General features: G+C 43.3%; 1 protein-coding gene across 19 annotated transcripts in view; it reads right to left on the bottom strand.

The window, feature by feature from the left end:
* LOC138759021 (receptor-type tyrosine-protein phosphatase S-like) overlaps nucleotides 1–18,784 on the bottom strand; it is a 449,917-nt gene that overhangs the window by 261,910 nt on the left and 169,223 nt on the right. For 18 of the 19 annotated variants that reach the window (XM_069928794.1, XM_069928793.1, XM_069928795.1 and 15 more), the window contains 2 exons: nucleotides 14,330–14,475; nucleotides 10,093–10,234 (listed from right to left, as the gene is read on the bottom strand). In XM_069928794.1, coding sequence (XP_069784895.1) covers nucleotides 10,093–10,234; nucleotides 14,330–14,475 — 288 coding nt within the window. Of the gene's footprint in view, nucleotides 1–10,092; nucleotides 10,235–14,329; nucleotides 14,476–16,050; nucleotides 16,127–18,784 lie in introns of those variants that run through there. The other variant, XM_069928796.1, reaches the window with a different exon arrangement.

Genomic DNA, 18,784 nt, shown 5'->3' with positions numbered 1-18,784 from the left:
CAACACTCACATCCTTAACTCCGCACTTGGGCATGCTGGACGTGTCTTCCACCGTAAAGACTGACACAAAATATTTGTTTAATGCCTCGGCCATTTCCTCATTTTTTGCTACCAGTTTTCCTTTCTCATCCTCCAAGGGTCCGATGTTAACTCTGGCCACCCTCTTCCGTTTTATATATTTATAAAATTTTTTGCTTTCTGTTTTTATATTTTGTGCCAATTTACTTTCATAATCCTTTTTCCCATTTCTTATTACCTGCTTTGTAACCCCTTGTTGTCTCTTAAAGATATCCCAATCTTCCAGTTTCCCACTGCTCTTTGCAGCTTTGTACACCTGCGCCTTCAATTTTATACTCTCCTTCATTTCCTTTGTTAACCATGGTTGATTTTTCCCTCCCTTGCTGCCCTTTTTCCTGACCGCAATATATTTTTGTTGAGCATTACAAAATATTTCTTTGAAAATCTTCCACTGTTCCTCAACTGTTTCATCAATTAGCCTGTGCTCCCATCCACTCTGCCCAATTCCTCCTCATCCTATGGTAGTCACCCCTGTTTAAGCATAATATATTAGTTTTAGATCTAACTATTTCCCCTTCCATCTGAATGAGAAATTCAATCATACTATGATCGCTATTTCCCAGATGGTCTCTGACTATTACATCATTTACTCTACCTATCTCATTGCACAACACTAGATCCAGAGCATTTTCTCTTGTGGGTTCCTTAACATGCTGCTCAATAAAGCTATCGTGGATGCATTCTATGAAGTCCTCTTCTAGATTCCCACGACCAACTTGATTTTCCCAATCTATGTGGAAGTTAAAGTCCCCCATGACTACTGCCGTATCATTATTACATGCCTCACTTATCTCTCTATTTATTTCCTGTGCCACTAAACTATTGTTATTTGGTGGGCAATAGATAACACCCACCAATAATTTTTTCCCTTTATTATTCTTTATCTCTACCCAAATGGACTCAACATTATGCTCTTTAGATCTTATATCATCCCTCACTACTGCCTGGAGCTCATCTTTGATTAAGAGTGCAACTCCACCTCCCTTACCATCCTGTCTATCTCTTTGCACCACCTGATACCCTTGAAAGTTTAATTCCCATTTAGGGTCACCTTGTAGCCATGTTTCCGTGATGGCTACCAAATCATAGGCATGGATACCGATTTGCACCTCAAGTTCACTAACCTTATTTCTAATACTGCGGGCATTCAGATAAAGTCCCCTTATGCTCTTTGTCCTTTTAACATCTAGTGACTTCTGTAACCTTTTCTTTTGATTTTTCTGCCCACTATTTTTCTTTGTAATTTTCTTAACACTATCATTGACCTGAAAACTCACTGCGCCATCTGATTTTTTACTTTCTCCTCCCAACATTACTTTTCCTATTTTACTTTTCCTGGCCATTACTTTATCTTTACCCTTTTCCCTATCACTCTGGTTCCCATACCCATGCCAAGTTTAAACCTTGCCCCACTGCTGTACCAAACATACTTGCCAAAATGTTGACACCTTTTGGATTTAGGTGCAACCTGTTCCTCTTGTAAAGATCATGCCTTCCCCAAAAGAGATCCCAATGATCCAAGAAGCCAAATCCTTGCCTTGTACACCAGCACTTCAGCCACACGTTCATTTTCCTTATCCTTACATTCTTTTCATCACTTGCATTTGGAACAGGTAGTAATCCCGAAATCACCACCGTAGCATTCCTGTCTTTCAGCTTTCGTCCCAGCTCACTGTAATCCCTTTTCATTACCTCCTCACTTTTCTTGTATGTCGTTTGTACCCACATGTACCAAGACATCAGGCTGCTCTCCCTCTCCTCTCAGAATATTTTGGACCCGATTTGTGATTTCTCGTACCCTTGCACCAGGGAGGCAGCACACCATGCAGGTATACTTATCTGGCTCACAGAACCTCCTGTCTGTACCCCTGACAATGGAGTCCCCAATAACTACTGCATTTCTCCTTTTCCTTTTCTTTTGCACCACTCTGCCAGGCTCATTGCCATTGACCTGGTGCCCATGGCCATCTTCTGTCCGGTCATCTCCCTCAACAGAATCCAACACAACATAACTGTTGCTGAGTGGGATAGTCACTGGTGTGCTCTCCGTTTTTCTCGCTTTTTTCTTTCCCCCCCCTGACGGTTTCCCACTGACCTGACACGGGTTCTGGAGTATTTCTTGCCCTGAAAGTTGAGTCGATTAACTCCTCACTCTCCCTTACAAGCCGCAGGTCATCAATCTGCAACTCCATATCCCTAATTCGCTCCCTTAGTAACTGCATCTCGGTACACCTGGTGCAGATGTGGCCATTTGGGAGGGTGGAGGTCACCCATTGTTCCCACATCTGACACCCAGTACAGAGCCCTAACCCTATTGGCACGACTCTGAATACGAAGGCAAATAACTCAGCTTACCTTTTCTCCTTGCCTGCTTTCGCTGAAACTCACTTACTTAAGTGAGTTTCTGATTGAGTTTATTGTTGAGGAGGGGGAGCAGCTGTTCTTGAACTTGATGGTGTGAGTCTTGTGGTGCCTATACCTCTTTCTTGATGGTAGCAGCGAAAAAAAGAGTGTGTGCTGGGTGGTGTGGATCCTTGATGATGCTGCTTCTCTCCGATGGCAGCACTCCGTGAAGATGTTCTCGACGGTGGGGATGGTTTTGCCAGCGATATCCTGGGCTGTGTCCGCTACCTTGTGCCAGACTTTCTGCTCAAGGGTATTGGTGTCCCCATAACAGGCTCTACCACACATCTGTATAAATATGCTAGGGTTTCCATTGTCATACCAAACCTCTGCAAACTCCTGAGGAAGTAGAAGCGCTGACGTGCTTTCTTCATGATGCCATTGGTATGCTTGATCCAGGAAAATCCTGCAAGATAGTGACTCCCAAGACTCTTGGCTGCCGTTAGTGTAACATTGAGGGAATGCTGCCATGTTTGCAATGCTGAGATAACCGCTCCCTCAAAAGCCTGTTCAAAAATTCAGGCACTGTGGAAACGAAAGTCTGGCATACCTCCTGGTGTTTGGGATGTGGCAGGTAACTAAACCACCTGAAGGAAACCAGTGCTGTCACAGAGAGAACATGCAAACTCCACACAGGCAGCACCTCAGGTCAGGGATTGAATCAAGGTCACCAAAATGTGAGGTAGTCACTGCATTTCCCCAATGACTCTATCTGCCTCTCATCAACATCATCAGAACAGATGGTCTCACATCGCAGAGCCTGCAAATGCTGTAAAGCTGCCCATTCTGCGTGAGACACTGCAACAGGGAGTACAGCTCATAAGTAAGAAGATCACCTCGAGGAAGCCACCTCTTTTGGAGTGACTGGTGACCATAGAGACCCAATGCTTAGTTTCATTCAAAGTCACAGTTAGTGCAACTACTGTACCTTCTCTGCTTGGCTTCTTACTGAAGCAAGGTGTTATCCTGGGAAACTGAAGCCTGGAAGTATAAACATATCAAGAGAATTGAATGATCTTAGGTTGACATCATGCCCGACATGATGTTGGGTAGAAGGCCAGTTTCCACACGGTGAAATTCCATGAGAATTCTGTGAATCTGAACATCCTGCAGAGAGCAGAGATTCTCAACAAAAGCAAGAAACTTCCAGAAATATTCAGCAGGTCGATGGAGAGAAACACTGGAAAAGTATCAGGACAAAGACTTCCTCAGAACTATTTTTTCCATTTTTATGTTGTCTGCCTTTGATGCAGGCTCACTGTTCGGCATTCATCCAGAATGAACTATTAGAGGAAAAGTACGGAGGACCACACAAAATGTTAAATATAGAGATAGAGCATGGTCACAGGCCCTTCCGACCCGCGCCACCCAAAGACACCCATGTGAGCAATCAACCATGCATGTGTTTGGGATATGGGAGGAAACTGGAGTAACCAGAAGAAACTGACATCGACACAGGGCAAATGTATAAACTCCTAATACGTTCAGGCAGTGCCAGATTCGAAACCGGGTCGCTGGCACTGTAATACCTTTGCACTAATAAGCCAACCATGCTACCCCAAAATAGAGGGAAATACAAAAGAGAAACAGATGACCAATATTATTGATTGAAGTATCGTGAATCCTTCATACACTGGTCAAGGTCCAATCTGTATCAATGGCCCAGATAGTTGGGGTATTTGGCCACTCCTGCCTTCCCCTGATAAACAACTGTATAGAGTCTGGAAGGAGGCACTGAATAATGGATCTGCTTGAGGTTCCTTTCTGCAGTCCGAACAGGATCGCCTCCAGGAAGCCACCTCTGACCAGTCAACCCAGCACAAATCCAGACCTGCTTTTAATTGTTTTAAATTTAGACAAATAGCGGAGTAACAGGCCATTTCAGCCCACGAGTCCATGCCACCCAATTTACATCCATTAACGGTGGGAGGCAACCAGAGCCCCAGGAGAAAACCCATGCAGACACGGACAAACTCCTTACAGACAGCGCCGGATTCGAACCCTGGTCTGGTCCCAATAGCTGGCATTGTAAAGGCGTTGCGTTAACCGCTAGGCTCACCGTGCTACCCCAACTCAAGGCCCCTGGTTTTCTTGCCTCAGATATCACTTCATTAACCATTGTAGCAATACTTTAATATTTAAACCACATCCATTTCTGTTGAGTCAGAAGCAGATATTGAACGATTGGATTAAGTGGTTCAGAAGACTCTGGTCTCCGGACTGAAGTTTGATTTGTTTATAACTATTGTTTGAACTCCAGGATTGGATTACGACCTTGAACTCACTCCCAGCAACAGGCATCGTTTATAAAATTCACTGTTTCCACATGCATCCTGCTTTCAATTGATTTTAGGCCATTTGGGGCCATGACTGTACTTCTGAAAATATGAAACTAAGGATTAATGTCTACGGCATCAATACTGCAGTCTCATCATCACTGAACTATTGTGGTTCAGACCAAGCATATTGAATATCAAGAAATTGTAATCATATTGGAAGGCTGGATGTCCAAGCTCTTCCTGTTAAGAGCAATGGCACAGATTGCCAAGTCTGCAGAGTGCAGTGACAACTCCTGAGTAAAATGCTCCAGGAAATTTGCAAGATATGGCAACAAGCAACCACTTGGCAACTCACCATGAAGCACACTAACAGCAGGTAAACTTGGTTTATGGAGGTCAAGTTCATGATAGAATAACAACACATGAGAAATCTCTCACATAAGACCAAAATAAATCAAAGTATAGGAGTTGGGATGTTATTGGTGAGGACAAATTTGGAATATTGTGTGCAGTTCCGGTCGCATAACTACAGGATATCAATAAGATTGAGAGAGTGCAGAGAAGATTTACTTTGCTGGATTTTCAGGAGTTGAGTTACAGGGAAAGATTAAACAAGTTAGAACTTTATTCCTTGGAGCGAAGAAAAATGAGGAGAGATTTGATCAAGGTTTACAAGATAATGAGAGTGGATGTGAGTCACCTACCGGGGACAAACATTACCTAAGTTGATGGAAGGAGAAGGAAAGAAAAGAATGGACTCAGTAGAATTTCTGGTGTATTTTTGTTGAATGACAACATTGTCTGACTGGCTTAATGCAACCTAGATTGTATACCTAAAATGGATGAGAGGGGGGGTGGGGGGGTGGCTTGGGAGGAGGGGGGGGGGAGAAAAAGTCACTGTATATGTGTGAAAAAGAAATAGTGTATATCATGGCTAACGTGATTTATGGTGTGAAAAATAAAAAATTTTAAAAAAAAGAGTGGATGTGAGTCGGCTTTTTCCACTTAGAAAGTGGAAAGGTTCAGGGGGAACATTTGGGGGAAGTTCTTCACTCAGAGGGTGGTGTGAGAGTGGAATGGGCTGCCATCTGATGTGGTGAATGCAGGCTCAATCTTGAGTTTTAAAATTAGAATGGATGAATACATGGATGGGAGAGGTCTGGAGGATTATGGAGTGGGAGCAGATCAGTGGAACTAATGAAATCATGGTCAGTACAGACTAAAAGGGCCAAATGGACTGTTTTTTTTTATATGTAGCATTCTATTGTTATAAAAGACAGGGTATTCAGCCCATCAGGTCTCTCCTCAGACGGGGAAAGCAGTATCTCTACAATTACTTTGTTAAGCTCCTGAAAAACTCTTGCAAATTTCAATGAGATCACTTCTCATTCTTTAAGTTCTGCATACTGTCAGCCGAGCTCACTCAGTCTCTCCTCTCACAACAAACTGCCCCTCCCAGCAATCAGTCTGGAGAACCTTTTGCTGCATGTTATATTTTGCAATGATATCCTTGCATAAGAGAGGAGATCAAACATAACATTCTAAATTGACTTTCAATGGGGCACTGTACAATTGCCCCATTGAGCTATTGCAATTAAGACCAATAAAACATTTGCTTTCATAATTGCTTGCTAAACCTGAATATAAAATTCAGTTATTTCTATGCAAAGACTCCAAATGCCAATGCCTTTAAATATTTTATTATTTCAGAGACACTCTGCCTTTCTATTTTTCTTTACCAAAAATGGAGGCCTCACATTGTTCCACATCATACATGTTGAAACTCTCTAGTCCGGCACCATTGGAACTTGGCCAATTAGCCTACAAACCTTTGGAACAGTGGGAGGAAATCAGAGCACCCGGACGAATCCCACACGGACTGGCGAGAATGTACAAACTCCTTACAGACAACACATCCATACCCAGATGGCTGGCGCTGTAATAGCATCACAATAGCAGTCATTGGGGGATCAGAGGTGGAGAGGGTGAGCAAATTTAAGTTCTTGGCAGTCACTATCTGCGAGGATCTTTCCTGAACCCAACACACTAATGGCGTTGTGAAGAAAGCACGTCAGCACCTTTACTTCATCAGGAGTTTGCAGAGGTTTGGAAACCCTGGCAAATTTCAACAGAGATGTGGCAGAAAGAGTGCTGACCTGCTGCATTACAGTCTGGTAATGGGGACATCAAAACACCTGAGGTTAAAGCCCTGCAAACGGTAGTGGACACAGCCCAGGACATTACAGGCAAAACCGTCCCCACCATCGAGAACATCCACTGGAAACGCTGATGTCAGGGAGCAACAGCAATTATTAAAGGTCTACATCACCTAGCACGTGCTCTGTTCTTGCTAATACCATCAGGAAAGAGGTATAGGTGCCACAGGAATCATACCACCAGGTTCAGGAACAGTAACTACCCCACCAACATCAGACTCCTCAATAACAAGCTCAATCAGAGGCTCATTTAAGGACTCTTCTTTTTTTCGTAAGTGGGGTTTTTTCTATTTTATTTACAACATTGTTAATTAATTCTTCACTCTTTATTTTAGGGGGGAGGGTTGGATTAATTTTAAATTAGATGATTAATGTTGTGTTATAATTATTGGGGGGGTTAATTTGTGTAGTTTAATGATGTAGTATTCTAATTTTCATTATCTTATTTTTTATTATTTCTTTAAATGTAATTTTTATTTAATTTTAATTTTATTTTAATTTTTATCCTCATGTCATAAAATTTTTAATAAATTTTAAAAAAAAGGACTCTTACTTTTGCACTTTATTGATTTTTAAAAAATTTATCTATATTGCAGTCAGTTTGTTTATATTTATTTGTTTACATGTAGATACTCCCCAAATTAAGACTATGCAACCTACAACCATCTGTACACATGACCAAAAAAATACTATAAACTTGAAAAAATATAAAAGTAATTTATGCTTGGTTGTACGCCCACCAGTGCTAACGGCTGCGTGCGTATGATTGTGGCCATCAGATGATATCCTGGTGTTGTATACATCACAACATCTTTCTCAGTTCTAAGGATAAAAGAATGCTCTGCAGGTACAGTGAGCTGTCAGGAGAGCGCAAGGTAGTGGAATCAGTGCGGGGACTGAGACCGGGTGTTGGGAGAGCGAGGGTAGTGGGATCAGTGTGGGGACTGATCGTGGGCTGTCAGGAGAGCGCGGGGTAGTGGGATCAATCTGGGAACTGATAGCGGGCTGTCGGGAGAGTGCGGGGTAGTGGGATCAATGTGGGGACTACATGCCATGCTAACATACTCCCGACTTGCATCCATTTCGAGATACAACTGGCCGGTCAGAACCGAACTCAGACATATGTCGGGGAGTATCTGAATACGTGACTTCTTGAATACAGTTGTTTTCTCCTACTAATAAGTGATATTCTGCCTCATCTACAGGATAAAGAACCTCAGGGTTGTACGTGATGTCATCTATGTACTCTGACAATAAATCTGAAATCTGAAGATGTGAATCTGAAACAAAACGCTACACTAACAATATGCCACATTGTTCTTTGACAGTGAGAGGAAAGCAGTGGAGCTGCTATGTATCACAAAAGCATTGGTCAGTAAAAATCTATCCCCCATTGGGAATGAATGAATCACTAAATTATACCCTTGCAGATGTCTACAGTACAATTTTGTATCATTCCCCACTTCAAATCTATATCCAGTTCACCCGAATCTTGGGGTCATAAACGGCATAGAACCAAGTTGGTCACCAACTACTAATCCCTCGTACCAACACTTGTCCACAGTCTTACATGCTTTGATAAGTTAGGTGCTTATTTAAATACCATGAGAGTTTAGAAAAGGTTCACAAGAATCTCACTGGGACTGATGGGCTTGAATTTAAAGGAGAGGTCGGATAGGCTGGGGTCTTTGTCCCTGGAGCATAGGAGATTGACAGGGGACCTCAAGGAAGTTATTAAAATGAGGAGCATAGGTAAGGTAAATAATCATAACCTCTTACCCAGGGTGGAGGAGTCTAGAACCAGAGGGCAGAGATATAAGGTGTGAGGGGAAAGATATAAAGAATGTCCCCTGAAGGGCACATTCTTCATGCAGTGCTGGTGGACATATGGAACAATAAAGGGGAAATTATAACATTTAAAAGGCATTTAAACATTTAGAATTGTTGGGTTTAGAGTGATATGGTTTAAACACAACCAAATGGAACAAGCTGGGAAGACAACTTAGTCACCATGGACAAGAGGGGGCAAAGGGCCTGTTTCTATGCTGTAAAATTCGATGACTCTACTCCCTCCAACAGACACTCGCCCCTCATCCCAAATCCATGCAGGGCAGCTTTAGATGCCTCTACCAGAGGGAAAAAAAATTCTTTCATCTATCCCCTTCATAATTTGTCTAATACTAATGCCAACACCCTGGATCCTCCTTGTCATAACAGCACAGAAAAATGTTGCAAGCATTATTAATGCACAGACTACAGATATTCTCTTATTCAGTCAGCTGTGTGAGTGAATGGAGGAAGGTCCCTGCTGTGGTGTCCAACTGTTTGCCTGACTAGGTTTTCCATGACTTTTCATCTTGTTTAATTACTCCTGTCTCTGCTCAATCTGGAGCTGACTTTGACATACACCAGAACCAGCAATGGACACATTAGAGCAGCAGATCAGGGTCAACCCAAACATTTCCAATCGTTTTAATTTCTGCAATGTAGTAAAGCTGACCTTGAGGTGATACAGACACGCTTCTCCTCCATTCCCGAAACCTTGACTCTGATAATCGACTGTGAATTGTTTATTAGTAATTTTCAAATGTGAGCGATGCTCAAACTCTATTAAATTGAGGACTAATACAAAAGGGCTATTTGCATGAACCTTTTAAAAAAAACTACAGGAGGCTGGAAACATGAAACAGATGGTACTGGTAACGCTCAGCATCATCTATGGAAAGGAAAAACTGGAGTAATGTTTAAGGTTGAAAACCTTTTGTCAGTTCTGGCAAGAGGTCCTCGACCTGAAACGTTAACCTAGGTTTGCTTTTCAGGATTATTTATAGATCATCAGTAATCTAAAGTCACGGTGGTTTTTATCTTGTGGTACGTTGTGGTAATTTAATTCATACATTGTTAGTGTATCTTACAGTACATACCAGTGTTGCAGCAGCAAGCAAGAATTTCATTGCATCTGTACGCTGCACTTATGTACATGACAAAAACTTTCATATTGCCAAGTCTTATAATGTTTGGATTGATCTTGGCTCTTTCCCCTGAGGTATTTAATTGACAGAGCTCCATTGACGCTGCACACAATACCAACCTCAACTACGAGAAGAAAACTTTACCTCTTAGCACAGTGAGCTTTGCCGTCACAGTGACATCATCGAGCGCGTTGGTGGCTTGACACTCATAGACTGCTTCGTCCCTGGGAGTCCGCAAGGGCTGTATCCTCAGGACTGCTCCAGCACCATCATCAAACTCAATCACCTAATGGAGTTAATCAGAAAGATGAAAGGAACGAGTTTACTATGCTCATTGTCCCCGTCACCCACCCCTCCCCATATGGGTTCTCCCTCCACATTAAAGCCACATTAATCTTGGTTTAGGTTAACACCTAAATTCACATTATTCTCAAATTAAAAGTTGAGAGCAATAGAACAGCAAAACTTGCAAGATCCCTCATTCCTTTATTCTCAAATTAAATACATTGTTTTGATGATCCTTTACAATATTTTTTCCTCATCTCAAATGTGAGGAGTATTTTTGGAGAGTTAGAACACGCAACTAATGATGCCACCAAGCAGGACCACATTCCGGCTGCAGTGAGACAAATGAAGGCTTTTTAAAGAGAAAGAGAAAACCTTCTTTTGAACATATATTCCCTTTCGAGTGAAACACGAAAGTCTACAGACGCTGTGATTGCAGATAAAAGACACTGAAATGCTGAAGGAGCTCAGCAGGTCTTTTCAGAGCCCATAAAAAAGCTGATGTTTCAGGCCTGAGCCCTTCTTCAAGGTATAAGCCAGAAATAGGAAATCTCAGAATTCAAACAATGCAGGTTGGGGGATGGAATCCAGAGATCAACAAAAGGTGTTAATTGGATATGATAAGGGACAAGGTAAAAATTTATAATTTTTGTGCGAAAGGAGACAGGGTAAGAAGAGGCAGAGCTAGAGGAAGGTGACAGGGGAAGAAGTTGGGGTGGGGGGGGGGGGGTTAATGAAAGCCAGAGAAGTCGATATTAATGCCATCTAGTTGGAGGGTGCCCAGTCGGACAATGAGTGTTGTTCCTCCAACTCGTGGGAGGTCTCAGTCAGGCAGTGAATGAGAATGTGGACAGAGCAGAGGTGCTCAACAAAGCAATCTCCCAGTCTGCGTCCAGTTTCTCTGATGCAGGAGATACCACAACGGGAGCTCTGGATGCAGTAGATGATCCTTGCAGATTCATAAATGAAATGTTGCTTTATTTGGAAGGACTATTTGGGGCTCCAACTGGTGGTGTTGGCGCAAGTGGAGCATTTCCTGTGGTCACAGGGGTAGGCCCCAAGGTGACGATTGGTGGGGTGGGGGGGTGGGGAGGAGTGAACAAGGGAGTCACAGAGTCCCTGCGGAAGGCAGAGAGAGGAGGAGAGGAGAATAAGTGTTTAGTGGTGGAAATGGCAGAGGAGGATGTGTTGGATGCTGAGGCTGGTGGAGTGGTAGGTGAGTTCGAGGAATCCTGTCTTTATTGCGTGTGGGGGAGGAGGGGGCCAGGAAGATATGCCGAGTTGATGATGGTAGAGGGAAAGCCACGTCGTTTGAAGGAGGACATCTCTGATGATCTGGCAATGGAAGTCCACATCCTAGGTGCAGATGGAATGGAGACAGAGGAATTGAGAGAAGGAATGGAATCTTTACAGGGGACAGGGTGGGAAGAGGTGTAGTCAAGGTAGCTGTGGGAGTTGTGGGTTTGTAGATGTCTGTCGAGAGTTTATCTCCAAGATGGAGACAGAGAAATCGATGAAAGTGAAAGTGTTGCTAGAGCTGGACCAAGTGAATTTGAGGTTGGGGTGGAAATTGGCAGCAAAGTACATGAAGCAGCAACAAAGTAGTCATCGATGTAATGGGAGGAAGAGTTGAGGGGCCTTGCCTGTGTTGGCTTGTAGCATGGATTGCTCCACATAGGCAACCAAAAGGCAGGCAAAGCTGGGTATCCTTTTAATCTGGAGAAAATGGGAGAGGACGTGTTCTGCCAGCCAGAGGAGGGTGGTGAGGGTGGTTGAGGATGGGAATTGGTTGGGTTTATTGTCCAGAAAGAAATTAAGGGCTTTGAGGCCTTCAGTATGGGGGAATGGAGTTGCATAAGGCTTGAATGTCCATGGAAAACATGAGATGATCGAGTTCAGTGAACTGGAATTTGTTGAAGTAATGGAGGGTGTGAAGTGTTCCATATGTAGATGGGAGGGACTTGTCCAAAGGGGACAAAATGGGGTTGAGGTGAGCGGAGACCAATTCGGTGGGGCAGAGAGTATGCAGGGGTCTGCCGAGACAATTGGGTTTGTGGATCTTAGGTAGGAGGTAGAAACGGGCAGAGTTAGGAAACAATAAAGTTGGAGGCTTTGCCAGGGAGGTGACTGGAAGCGATGAGTTAGTTTCTACCAGAAGCAATGAAGAGGGATTTTGAAAAGCCCATGCATGGCATGGAATCCTCTTGATTCATAAAGAGGCAACCAACATCTGCAGATCTGTTGATGGGTGTCTCAACTCACTGCTCAAACAAAGACACATTCTAAGTATGTCTATTAAATAAAATATACCTGGCTTTAGCATAGCTGTCTTGCTGAGTGAGTGGACATTTCTTGTGCTGTTTTATTGCTTTCTGTTTCATTGTACTCCTGTTGCCACTGTTGAATTTCAACTTTAATCAGAGATGGTGACTGTGTTAACCTGTGACCCTGTCCCCAACACTGAGCTCTCCATATTCTGTGCTGACATTAATACTGTTCAGTTCTCCAAGTATCCTGTTAATCTGTAAGCAAGGACAGACTTAGAAGTGGTTTATTTTAAAATACTATGACTATGGGGTCTGCACGCAAGATGGCAGTGCCTGTGTTCAGCGGCAGCCTTGAGGGGTTGCAGACCCCGAGGAAGAAGAGGACTGGCACAGGGCCCCAGAAAATGAGGAGGCCACCCCTCTCCCCCTTTTCCTTTTGAGAGGGAGAAGCAGAGGAGATGACCCTAAGGGGCGGTGACCAATGAGGGGCTCTGCAGCTGGAGAGGACACAGGCACTGGGCTTTTGGTGTCTCAGGTGAAGAAGCCATGCAGTCTGTGGGCTGCTGGCGACTGCAGTCAAAGGACTCACACCAGGCTATGGACTGCTATAGAATGGCTGAGGGGGTACCAGGTATCGAAAGGGTGCCAAGGGCGCTGAAGGTCTCCCGATCGTGCCAGAGGCTCAGATCTGCAGCTCGGGTTGTGTGGCTGCAGAGGCAGTGAGAGCACAGCAGTGACTCTGGGGAGATTTTCTTACGCTTCTCTTTCTCCGACTGTAAAGAGGCGGCAGGCAGTTTCTGCTGATGGCGAATCTGTCAGCCTTACGGCAGACTAAAGTGAATTCTGTGTAATATTACACCTGTTTTATTTCTTGACAATGAAGGAATCTTGAAGTTACACGATCTCGAGGGAGTGCACGGTTCAACTAACCGATCTTGCCCGTGACTAACTCCTAACCCTCAACCTAAAAGGTTAACTGTCCACTTCCCACCGAGCTCCCTTCCTGATCTGCTGAGTTCCTCCAGCTCCTCTATGTTTGATTCAGGTAAGCAGATTTTATAGCAGACTCACTGTAAAATAATCCAGAGGGGATCGCTGGCTCATTACTGCTCTCTCCAGTCATTGCCGCGGTTCCCGCTGGTCAATTCTAAATAGGCTGTTGATACTGGGAATATTCCCACAATTTGCCTTGACCTTCTGGTGTAAAATACCCAGCACAGCAGCACCAACTCAGACCAGTTTTGTTGGCAGTCCCAATGCCATCCTATGATATTTCCAAAGAACAAATCAAGCAAAGCAGGGAAATCCCTCCAGATATGTAAAATATACAAAATGTAAAAGGGATGCCCAGGTTAGCGTAGCAGTTAGCACAACGCTGTTACAGCACCATTCACCCCCCCACCCCCCAAAATCTGGCGCCATGTCTGCGTGGGTTTCTCCCCATGTCTGCGTGGGTTTCCTCCCACCCTGCAAAACATACCGTGGGCGTAGGACAATTCAGTGTAATTGGGAAGCACAAACACGTGGGCTGAAAGGGCCTGTTACTGTCCTGAATGTCTAAATTACATTAAATATTATGTTAGGGAGGAATAGACATTGTTCTCCAGCTGATAGGCTTATAAAAGGAAAAAAGGAGGAGGCCTGTTTCAGAAGATTGGAACCTCAGTGGTGCTGAAACCTGGTGCTAAACAAACTCAGGCGGAGGAACTCAGCGGGTAAAGCAGCATCAGCCGGAGAAAAAGAATGGCCAATGAGCTAAAACTGTTTGTTGAGACTATAAATATCCTGGCACCATTGTACTATAGAACCAGCCAGAACCAGCAACACACCTCAAAACGCTGGGAGCTCACTCGTTTTCCCTTTTTGTTCCAGGTAACCCGTGGTTTTGGACTTCCTGTAGCCTGGCAGACAAATGAAGCCACTCCTCCTGATACACCAATCTGGTCACTGGGTACTTTCATGAACCTTGGAGGGGCTGGAAAGGACAATAACAGAACATTATCAGTAACTGGATGAAACACCGTAGGTGACTTTCAAAAAGAACCAAACAAAATAACACTGGACAATGAATATTTTGCTTCCTGAACATGAACACTTTTGGTGTATTTTATGAATTTTGGACAGCTAATCACAAAAATCACCTTAAAATATTCCCATCACACACTTTTTTTTAGATATGACTTATTTTTGTGATTTCTTGCCATATTTTAAGTCTACTTCAAGTCTACAAAACCATGAAGTGCAACATGTCATTGAAAATTCATTTTCCGCATTCGCTCTTGGACGTCTTCCCGGCTGATCTTGGTGCAGTCAGTGATGGACGCGGTGAAAGGTTTCACCGGGACATTGCGACCATGGAAAAGCAGTATCAGGGAGACTGGAATCCATCAATGGTGACTGACTATTGTTGGACACTGACATGAGAGGCATCAGATGCTGAGTACAACAGTGGAAAAACATTTTTAGGTCAGTTGAACTAATGCAATGTGTCGATGGACATGGTGAAAGGTTTCACCGGGACATTGCGACCATGGAAAATCAGTATCGGGGCGACTGGAATCCATCAATGGTGACTGACTATTGTTGGACACTGACATGAGAGGCATCAGATGCTGAGTACAACAGTGGAAGAACATTTTTAGGTCAGTTGAATTAATGCAATGTGTCAGCATTATTATGTAATTTAACTTGTTCAATTCAATAAAAGTTAATTTAATGTTGCTCCAACTTCCTAGTGATACAGCAACTCTGAAATTATCTTTGTGTTCAGCTTGAAGTTGTTTATCATAATCCCCAATTTTTTTTCAGGAAGGGAATTGTTGACCTGTGTAATAGGTCTGTCCACCACCACACCCCCCCCCCACCACCATTTCTCGTGCTTAATGTAATTTACAAGGCAAAAATTATCACCCATCTATTATACAACTCTGAATAAGGCAGGACATTGTTCCCCAAACCTCAAAGAGCTAGACTATCTTCAGTATCCCCAAATGTAGCAGGCTCAAAGTACCAGTGACCTGGCCCTGAAATGCCTGCCTTGGGTCAATGGTGGTGTTTCTCGTTCAGATAATTACAGTTAGTGAAGGAGTTATTGAGCTTGTTATTGTGTCTTTACATCTTCGCTTCACTACTGATAATGTGCATTCCGCCAGCAGGCATAAATTGAAGGGGCTTTCTGTAATTCAATGAAAGGCCTGTCCATACATCGCATACAACTTCCCACTGTATCACAGGGAGGGATTGTCCAAAAAAGCACCATCAAGATATTCTCCTGATAAATACCCATCTTATGCAGAGTGGATTCAAGTTGCACTATAACTGGATTCAATTGTTTTACAATGCAGACAAACAGGTGAATGGAAACATTATGCCAGGGTACATGTTTTGGCTCTAACCCTCTGACCTCCCACTGACTAACCAGGCCTCAAACTGCAACAGAAGGGGGAACCTTATCTTTCCTGCCCATCCCCTCTTGGGGAGAAGATGACATTTAGATGCACACTGCAACGACTTCTCATTTATAGTGAGCTTCTCACTGGAGCTGACTGACCTTTCAACATCTACTGCCTCCCATTTGCAGGAAAACAGCTAACTCCGCAAAAGAACTTCCTCGCAGATGTAGTTGGGTCCTGAGCAGCTGATTCTCAGCTTAGCCATTCAAATACTCTTTTCCTGGTGCAGCTGCCCATCCAAATTCAGCAACCCATTCCGAAAGACTTGGCCTTGTTAACATCCAGCAGACTGTGGGCGTTACTAAATGCCACTTTGCCCAGATTCCCATCGCCCTGTTGGGTGCAGCTCCTTTAAGATAGCCAGCCTAGACCCTGGAGAATGAAGAATGCCTTTCGCTGTCAGTCACCATGAGTACCAGACGAAGATTATGAAGATCAGATACAATGTTAATTAAAACGTTGCTTCAGAAAATGCTACCATAAACTTGGAATTTTGGTGTGCAGTTTTGCCATCATTATTTGCACTGTCTACAAGAGTTATTTTCCATGAATTCCTCATTGATTTATGCATTAATATAAAACTTGTCTGCTATTTTTAGGCAGGTAGAAAGAAATCATCAAAAATTAATGTGAAAAATGCGTATGAGGGAAAACTGCATGCAAACATAACAGCCACTGCAGGGAGGTGAATCTTCTGGTGTGTGTCTTGAAGCAAGGCTATGAGAAGTTAAGAAAATCCATAGTGTGGCAGGTTCTTATGCCTCTCAGTCACAATTTGTGGAGGTATGGTTTACAAAGACTGCAATGGACCGACAACTTGCATCTCTTATACTTTAGGGCAGCCATTCTCAACAGGGATCCTACACCCTCTCACCACTCACACCCCCCCCCCCCCACCCTACCCCACCCGGGGATCACTTTTAAGTAAAAGCCTTGCTTCCTTTTCATCTCATGTAACATAAATATTTTCTCATGTTTTTTACATCGACGGTAGGAGACAAGTACAGAAGAAATCAAAACTTGACTGCTTCACAGGGAAGAAGGGCCCATAAACGTTGAGCAGAGTCCTGGAGGAACATAGCCAAGAAAAGGTTGAGAATGGCTGTTTTAGGACACAGCAGTTTGCTTTCATTTTTAAGAGTAGCAACAGGGTAGATGTGATTGTAAGATGATATACATTACCTTCTTTATAGATCGGAGGTGGCGAATATTTTGGGTGTCACCTGTCTGCATCTAGTGGTGCGATCATGTTATAGGTGACAGAAATTGCAGAGGGAATGTGTTTGATGTAAAGGCCGGTGAGGACAAGGGGAATCCTGTCCTTGATACAGTAAATATCTGAATATCCGGAAGCCAGAAATCCGGACCTCAAAAACTCTTGACTTGTGTGTGTGTGTGTGTGTGTGTGTGTGTGTGTGTGTGTGTGTGTGTGTGTGTGTGTGTGTGTGTGTGTGTGTGTGCATGTGTGTGTGGATTGCGTGCATGCGTTCATTGCATAAGCACGACAGACCTATTTTACTCATTTGTTCTCAGCATCTGATGCCTCTCATATGCAGTCCAGATTTTAAGACTTTTACTTCATCTTTACTTTAGTCTTACCATATAAAACACTATGTGTAATTGGTGTGGGAGATTAAAGGGGACAACTCTGAATGCTTGTTGGCACAAACTCTGGCCTGAGATTGATCATGTCTACAGAGGCTTCCCCACCATTGTTGCGGACAGAGCAGGATGATCACCCAGTCTGCATCCCGTCTCTCTGATGGAGAGGAGGCCACTGGTGTTTTCAGGCTGCCCATGCACGTGGGAGGAGAAAGATGAAGGCAGAGAGGATGGGAATGTGGTCAAGCTCGCTGATTCCCAAGAGGAACCAGCAATTGAGCAACCTCAGTAAGGTGGTGCAGCCAGCAGTGAGTGCAAGTCAGCTTGCTCCAAACCATCAGTGTCAGGGCCATTCAAAGATAGCTGGAGTGAAGAGATTGTGAATCTTGGCACTATTATGGACACAAATCCTGAACTTAAGAAGGGTTTTCAATGTTACAAGGGACTTCACTAGCCAGAAGACAAAAGCAGCAAAAGTCTCACATTGATGAAATTTGTCATTGTAATTTGTGTCTTAAGATTTTAATGCCTATGATTCAAATGTTTTGTTTATAAATATCTTCCTACTATAAATGGGCATATCAAATCTTGCTATCAGATTCCGATCCCCTTCCCCATATTTTCCAACAACTTTATGCTGCAAGAGTTTCATTATGGTGCTTTTTAGAAACAAATCTGTATATCTTGAGATTTTACCATATTTCAATTGGCCTTACGATTTACTTGATGATACAAGTAAATTCTGATGACACGAGTCCTTTTAATGACTTCTGGATAGGGTGTACCTGTATCACTCTGCATGCAATCCAAATCCACATCATAGGTTTGACCCCGAGAGGGGACCTGACAGGTTTTTTTCCCCAGAATTTGTGACACAAGGGATTTGAATCATTTGTTACTGTTCAGCACTGAATGTTTCAGTTTTAAGTTGTGCTTGCAAATCTCCATGGTTTTGTCCATGGGGAGCGAAAAATACAGCGCTTTGTAACAATGGATTATCTACAAGAAGGAAATTTAGGGGTGTAACATGCACAAGGATTGCAAACGCTAAACAAGAAGTTATAAATAAAGATAATATGATGTCTAATGTAATATTTACACAGAAGCAGTTAAGTGCAGATCATCAATACTTTATTTGAAAAGCAGCAACAAATGTTTCTATTGATCGGCACTGTGAGCTCAAAATACACTATTTTCTGCAACATTGTAAAGCTTCCAGACTGAAAGGAC

The sequence above is a fragment of the Narcine bancroftii genome, chromosome 3 (assembly GCF_036971445.1).
Source record: "Narcine bancroftii isolate sNarBan1 chromosome 3, sNarBan1.hap1, whole genome shotgun sequence".
NCBI lineage: Eukaryota > Metazoa > Chordata > Chondrichthyes > Torpediniformes > Narcinidae > Narcine > Narcine bancroftii.
Note: the sequence above shows the minus strand (reverse complement) of the source record. Positions and strands in the feature narration are given on the sequence as shown.